Source organism: Strix uralensis, chromosome 15 (assembly GCF_047716275.1).
Source record: "Strix uralensis isolate ZFMK-TIS-50842 chromosome 15, bStrUra1, whole genome shotgun sequence".
Classification (NCBI taxonomy): domain Eukaryota; kingdom Metazoa; phylum Chordata; class Aves; order Strigiformes; family Strigidae; genus Strix; species Strix uralensis.
The window spans coordinates 9734548-9741699 of record NC_133986.1 but is presented as its reverse complement, the minus strand read 5'-3'; the positions used below and the strand labels follow the sequence as shown (position 1 = coordinate 9741699).

The 7152-nt window shown below is 46.9% G+C and overlaps 1 protein-coding gene across 1 annotated transcript; it reads left to right on the top strand.

Moving 5' to 3' along the window:
* The first annotated feature begins 314 nt into the window (after positions 1–314).
* Positions 315–6363, top strand: FGF3 (fibroblast growth factor 3). Its single transcript, XM_074884921.1, has 3 exons — positions 315–573; positions 2617–2720; positions 6031–6363. Exons 1-3 carry the CDS (start codon positions 315–317, stop codon positions 6361–6363), a joined length of 696 nt encoding a protein of 231 aa, XP_074741022.1.
* Positions 6364–7152: the final 789 nt, after the last annotated feature.

The following is a 7152-nucleotide window of genomic DNA, read 5'->3' as shown; positions in this document are numbered from 1 at the left end:
TCTGTCTCTCATGCATGCCGTCTGTCTATCTGGAAACCCAAGGAGAAGGCTGATCACGGCAGCTCCATCTAACACAAACAGCTGGGACTCTTCGGTGGCCTTTGCTGATGTCTATTGATTTAAGTAAATCTGAGACAGATAAAAGGGCCAGATCGAGGCTGATAAAAACTTGCCGATGCTTCGCGGCTCGAAACAGTGTGTGCTCTGCAACTTTGGAGTGCTGCTAGCAAGACGGCTTTAATGGGACCCCTGGTGTCATTCGCTCCAAGCCTCCATCTCCCCAGCAGACTAAGCGCTGCGGCCATCATGCCACAATGGTTATAATTTGGATCTTGTTCCTGAGTTTGTTGCAGGAGCCGTGGTCCCCGGGGCGGGCCACGGGGGTGCCCGGGGCCGCCGGAGCCTCCCCGAGAGACCCCCGGCCGCGCCGGGATGCGGGGGGCCGCGGCGGCGTCTACGAGCACCTCGGGGGAGCGCCCAGGCGCAGGAAACTCTACTGTGCCACCAAGTACCATCTCCAGATCCACCCCAACGGCAAGATCAACGGCACCCTGGAGAAAAACAGCGTCTTCAGTGAGTACCGGACACACCTTTCCCCGTCCCGCTTCCCCCGGGCCGGGCTGTGTGGGGAGGCGGGGGGGGGGTGTCTCTCGCCCGGACCAATTGCCTCCTCCGGCATCAACGGGCCGGAGATGGCGGGTGCTGGGACGGTGCTGGACGGGGCGGTGGCGAAGCCGCTCCCGCCTCCCCTCCTGCCCAAGCGCTGCCCCGGGGCCGAGGCCGCCTCACGGCGGGGACCGGGGGCACCCCCAGCTGCTGGAGCTTTCGCCCCCTCCCCTCGTCGGGTTCGGCGAGGCCTCGCCTCGGCGTTTCGGGAGCTGCCGCCCCCCCCGGACCCCGCAGCTCCCTTTCCGCGCCCTCGCACCCTCCGGCTCCCGCTCCGTTCCCGGGGGCTGGCGGGCTCGACGGGGCAGCCCCCGGCCCGGACAAGGGACTCCTGAGCGGGCCCTACGGGGTGCGGGGACCCGGCCGGCGGCGGAGGGGCTCAATCCCCCCCCCCCCCCCCAGCTCGGAGCGGGACTCCCCCAAGCCCCAAATCCCCCCCCCGACGGGGACCGGGAACCTGGCCCGCCCGACCTGTCACTTGCCCTCGCTCCGCCGGGGGCTTCCCACGCCAGCCCTGCCCCAGCCCGGACCGAGGGGGACACCGAGCCCCGGTGCCCTCCTCGACGGGCTGCAGGCTGCCCTCGCCTCCCTCGTCCCGCCCCGGCTTGTGTCCCGCGGGGGGCTTGAGCTTCCACGGGCTAAATCACATCTGTCCCCTTTGACATGTGCCGGGGATCGGCGGTAATTAAGATGAAACGGGATATGTCGGGAGTGAGGGGGTTTGTGCGAGGGCGGCAGAAGGGGGAGAGCGGGGATCAGCGCCGCCGCTGCCCCGGGGGGAGCCCCGGGCGCCCCCGCACCCAGCCCGGCCCCGGCCGCGGGCACAGCCCGCCCCCTCCCCCGCCCCCCCCACCCCAGCCCCGCCACCCCAGGAAACGTAAATCCCTGCGGGTGATGGCACACAGAGATAGGGAGACCTCGGGGATCTGTCTGAAGTCCATAAAAGAAAACCACTATTTCCTAGAGGAAAACCCCCTCGCTATCAAAGCCTGGAGGAGGCATCCTTCAGCAGCAAACCGGTGCCTGATTCAAAACAGCTGTACCAAAACCACCCCAACTCTCCCAGACACGGCTAGGCCAGCAATTCAGCTCTGCAGAGGGGACAGGCCCCTGGCTCTGCTTTACCATTGCCAAAAGGCAGCCAAGGGTTTGGGTGCAGGGGTCACCTCTCACCTCCAAACACTCATAGAAAGTACTGAGCCATCGGGCCACGACTGGACAATTGAGAGCAGAATTTGAACGAGCCAGTTAGAGAGCCCTGCATCTCCCCAGCTGTTTGTGCCTCCGTCAGCATTGTGGCACCTTTGGCTGGACATAAACATTTTGGCAGGTGTTGTCCAGCCTCACCTGTGACATTCTTCTTGTGTTTGAGAACCCATCTTTGATGGTCTGAAAATTTTCTCCCTTTTAATTTGGCTCAGACAGTCATATTGTCCTTGTCTGGAGGGCTACATTGACCTCCCAAATGACAAGTTCCTTTCATGATTATATACATGGCTCTAAAATAAAGCCGATTCACTCTGTTTTACCCTCTGGAGACCTCAGCAAGGGCTTTGTCCTGAAATGGACAGCTTTGTGACTGGTTTCAATAAGTCAAGAGCTCTCGTGTTCCTAAGCATTAAAGAGGATTTAAACTTTCTTATATACATATAGGATTAAGTGAACCTCTAGTTCAGTGTCAGATCTTTTTCATTTTTGAGAGTTCAATCTCAATCAGACATCTAGGGATTTACTGTCAAGCTTGTCTCAAACAATTCCCACATCATCGTTGTTTTATATTGTTTCAAATAATAGTCTTGTTTCATTCACATGATTGCTTTATGATTTTGGTGTGAGCTAGTTATAGCTGTGAAATCATACTCTGCAGGTAAGCAGTCATTCAAACGTATCTCAAAAAAATTACACATGATGGGGAGCAACAACATATCTCATAATTGTTTCTGTTTCTAGGTATTCTTGAAATAACTGCTGTTGATGTTGGAATCGTTGCCATCAAGGGCTTGTTCTCTGGCAGATACCTGGCCATGAACAAGAGGGGCAGACTTTATGCATCAGTAAGTTACTTAAAACGGGCATATGCCTGTCATTTCCTGTGGGGAGAACAGGTCCAGTGGGGAGCACTGATTTTTTATAAATAAACATTTAGAGAGACCAGAGTAATGTTATAACAGATTGCTGTCTGGAATTGCTGCAGGCAACCCATCGGTATATTTTTAAAAGTGGAAAGAAGTTGTGTTCTTACTTTCTTATTGCTTGTACAGCCAAAGGCAGAAGAATGTATTTGGCAAAGGTCTCTCACACAGCCAAAGTTCTGAGCAATTGGGTGCACTGACCTCAGGAGCTAGCCTTTGCAGTGCAGAATGCCCATCTCTGTTCAAAATTATCCGTATTTGTATTTGATGTGGATCTTGGACACTGGCAGAGGATATACATGTCAGACAAGGAATATCCAGAAGCAATTGAGCATCTCTATTACAGGAAAGTAGCCTATTGATGGGAGTTTCTTTGCACAGAGAGTTTGGTTGGGCAGTGAAAGAATTTACAGGTACTAAAGGTAGGGCTATAGCAAGGAAAGGAAGTATGAGAAGGTGCAAGAAGATAAAGGTGAAAATAAACACCTTATGCTATTCCTTTGACCTCATTTTTTGAGGTAAAATCTGGGCTCTACTGATATTAGTGGGAGTCTTGCCTTTTCAGCTCAGCCAATATTTCCCCTCAGTGAATAAAATAGTTTAGCTTAGACTTCTTCACATTCAGGGACATACTAAGGCATATTTCTCAGCATGTATGCTATACACATTACCTACCTACTTGAATTTCTTCCATTGTCTTTGATTACATCCCTAGCAATCTTGTGATCTCTTACTGTGTAACAGCCATACTGTGCAGTTTCTCCAGGAATTCCGTGGTATGGAAACAGATTTGAAGAGGGTAAAGTATGGCTATGTGAAATTTGCTTCCTCCAACTAGTCATTATATGTAATTCAGTTGATTTGAACAGCATGATATATCCTCAAGGAATGTGAGCTTTTTCCATGTGAATGCATCCTAGGTAACACAATCAACTCAGTTGCCTCCCTGCTTTAATGTATTTTACTCCACCTTTTCAAGAGTGTTCTGATAGTGTTTATGACCCAGCTTCTGTGATGTGTCTCATACGATGCACTGATTAAAAGGCCTATGTCTAAAGATGACGGTTCTTTGCTGGTGCAGAGAAGCAGACCACAAACAATTTTGGCAAAGGAAAATGCAGCTGAAGTGGAATGAGGACCTGCTACTGGACTAGATGATCTTCAAGGTCTTTTCCAATCTAGATGATTCTGTAATAACTCTGCTGTGGCCACTTCTATGCTTCCAGTTAACATTCTGATTAAAATGGACATCTTCAATGGAGCTCCTCCATCAGCCCAGAGGCAGCGTCTGCCCCAAAGAAATTAATGGGAAGGATGAATTTTCAAGTTCTTTCTCATCTTTCTCTCTTTCTTCTTCAAAATAGGTATGTTTTTCCTCCAGATTAATTAAACTGAATTAAAATAAAACTAAACAATTTCTGAGCAAAAAGCTCTTCTTCTGGAGTGGAGAAAATCCTAGAGTAGGATAGCCCAGAGAGTCCTTTTCTCCTGGACTTCCCTTTCTAGTGTGAGGAGCATCAGGCACTTTGTTCAGCTGCCACATCCCAAGGAATATCAGTCATCAAAGGTTTCTGTACAACTAGAAAAGATAATTTTTGCTGTTCCAGTTCAAGTTTGAGAGAGACAGTTTCAGTCTTGTGTTTCAGAGCTGGAGGGACAATCCAGGACAAGCTATTCCGTGCCAGACTTTTTCACAGAAGAAACAAGGGGTGAGAGCTCAGCTCAGGAGAAACTTCCTGGCTTTGCTTGCCTAGAAAAAAAACTGACCAACAATTTTACTGATATTGCTGTTCCAGGAAACTGTGCAAGGCCCCTATTTCAAATAAGACTGACTTCTTTGGGGACAAGTGTACAGAGAGAATTTTATGAAATAGTATTGGAATAACTCTGTTATCCCTTGGTTCACCAATTTTCCTATGTCAATAAAATGAGATTGATGAGTCTGCAGAATTCCTTTATGTCCTCAGCAGATTGTGATAATCCTCTAGTTTTATCCTCTGTCATAGACCCTCTACAACCAGAATGGAGGCAGACAGCAGGATAAATCTACCTACATATGGTAGTTGCGTGGGCTCCAGCACCACAGCATATGAAAACCTTGTCCTTGCAAGGAAGGGCACTTCCGTTTTACAGCTGTGAAGCTGAGACATGTGGAGTCTTTTAAAATCTTGTTAAATGCCTATCAGCATTTCTGGGGAGTGAACAGCATTAAAGACATGTTGTTAATGGAGTCTATGGCTTTTCTGGCCCCAGTCTGACTACTTGTGCTCTTTCCATGTCCTCCAGAGAGGTGATGCAAAATAAAAAACCTCTGTAAAGACCATGGTTGCAGTTCCCCTCTGCCTCTGTGCTTTACACGTTAGATACTGAAGTCTTAATCACACAGGTATAGCAAAGATGATTTTGTAGTTAAGAAAGGATGTACAGTGTGGGAGGTCCTTTATTTGCGCTGTTTCTACTGCTCCCAGGAAGAAGGAAGGAGTTCCTTGTGCCAGGCTTTTGCAGTTTTCTCTCTGAGGACCAGATGAAAATGGGCAAATTTTGACAGATCAGGTAAAATGTGAGCACCCAGGATAAGTGTGTATTCTCCCTCACAGTTTGTGATAAAGGAGCAGCCATACATTTTTGAGGAACACACTGGTGGACAAGGTGTACTTTCATTTTTTTATGCTGAAGCAAACAAAAAAGCTTCATAAAGATGTTTACTGCTCAAATATCCATAACAAACAATGTAATAGACTGCAAGTGTATCTAACTACTAATATACCAATTAAAGAGCCACATTTTACATTAAACTGTAGGATTTTTACCTTTTTAATAGATGTCAAATGTTGATAGGCAGCAATTAAATCAGCCATCCAGTTCACAGGCATATTTAGATCTGTAAGCACAAAAAAATTAAAACTACAGCTGAAAAATCAGCAGAGATATTCATTCCTATTCACATGCCATTTTTTTCTGTGAAATTTTTTGGCCTCTTTCTGTCTCTGATCCACAGAGTATGCTCACACCGCTGACAGGGGACACCTTGTCGTACAGCAGTTCAGGCTCAGCGCTTCTCTTCTGCTTGCCTTTTGTAGCACCAGTCTGTGTTTTTCTTACCACACATGTTGCTGCCCTTATCCTAAAACTGAGTAGAGTCTTGCTTAAGGCTTTAGTCCAGTCTTACTGAGGCAGAAGAGAGCTATTATCCATATAGTCTTGTTTAAACTTTGTTGTGTTTGTTTTACAGGAAAATTATAACTCAGAGTGTGAGTTCGTGGAGAGGATCCATGAATTGGGTTATAACACCTACGCGTCCCGTCTCTACCGGACTGTACCCAGCAGAGCCGGCACCAAGCGCAAAGCCAGTGCGGAGAGACTCTGGTATGTCTCAATCAATGGGAAAGGACGACCCAGAAGGGGCTTTAAAACTCGCAGGACACAGAAATCATCTCTCTTTCTGCCTAGAGTATTGGATAACAAAGACCATGAAATGGTCCGACTGTTCCACACAAACGTGAAATATCGAGATAGTCTCCTGAAGTCCCCAAGCAAGAACCAGCGAAGAAGGAGAGGACGCTGATGGGGGCGGTGGGAGTTTGTGTGGGGGCTGGAAGCGACTGAGAGTCTTCAAAACGCTACTAAAAAACTAACAGATGTGATTGTATGACAGGCATTAACAAGGACATTTTTTATACACTGTATAATATAACCGAAAATCACATCACTTACTTTTAGCTATTGTAGAATTATTATCTGTGGTAAAAGACATGTGAGATAAACCAAGGCACATGCAAATGTAAATTAGTTGGATGTAATAATTTTGTCAATGACTGTCACATTTCCTTTTCTAAAAAAAAAAAATAATTTCCATTACTAGTATTTTCATTCTAACTTGTCATAGGTTATTACCTCGGTGACTCTGTCCTCCCAGAGCGTATGAATATTTTACACTTACCAATTTTGTGTCCACAGAAAAGGTATAGCACTTTCATGGCTCTTTTGGCAGTTCCTCATAAGAGGCTACATTCCTATTTTTATGGAATACAGGAGTTAGAAAACTGGTTTATTTTTTAACTTACATATATTTATTTTTATTTTATGATCAGCCAGTATCAATTATACTTTTTCCAAGACTGTCCAAGAGAAGTACAACTGTAAGCTACTTCAAACATTTCAACAGTTCTACACATTACTAGATTATTCTTGAATTTGTTTAATTAAAACCCAAGACACCTGACCTTGTCATTCAATTAAATGAATGTTGTCAAAGTGGCATTGGCGTTGGCCAAGCTTTAGCAATATATACCTGTTTACTAACTGATGAATCATCTCCTAAAATAGGACCCAAATATGATGTGAAAGCTGAGTT

Coding starts and splice junctions, on each gene's coding strand:
- FGF3 (XM_074884921.1), top strand. CDS start 315: ATGGTTATAATTTGGATCTTGTTCCTGAGTTTGTTGCAGGAGCCGTGG. Junction 574..2,616: donor GGAGAAAAACAGCGTCTTCA/GTGAGTACCGGA, acceptor TTCTGTTTCTAG/GTATTCTTGAAATAACTGCT. Junction 2,721..6,030: donor GGGGCAGACTTTATGCATCA/GTAAGTTACTTA, acceptor TTTGTTTTACAG/GAAAATTATAACTCAGAGTG.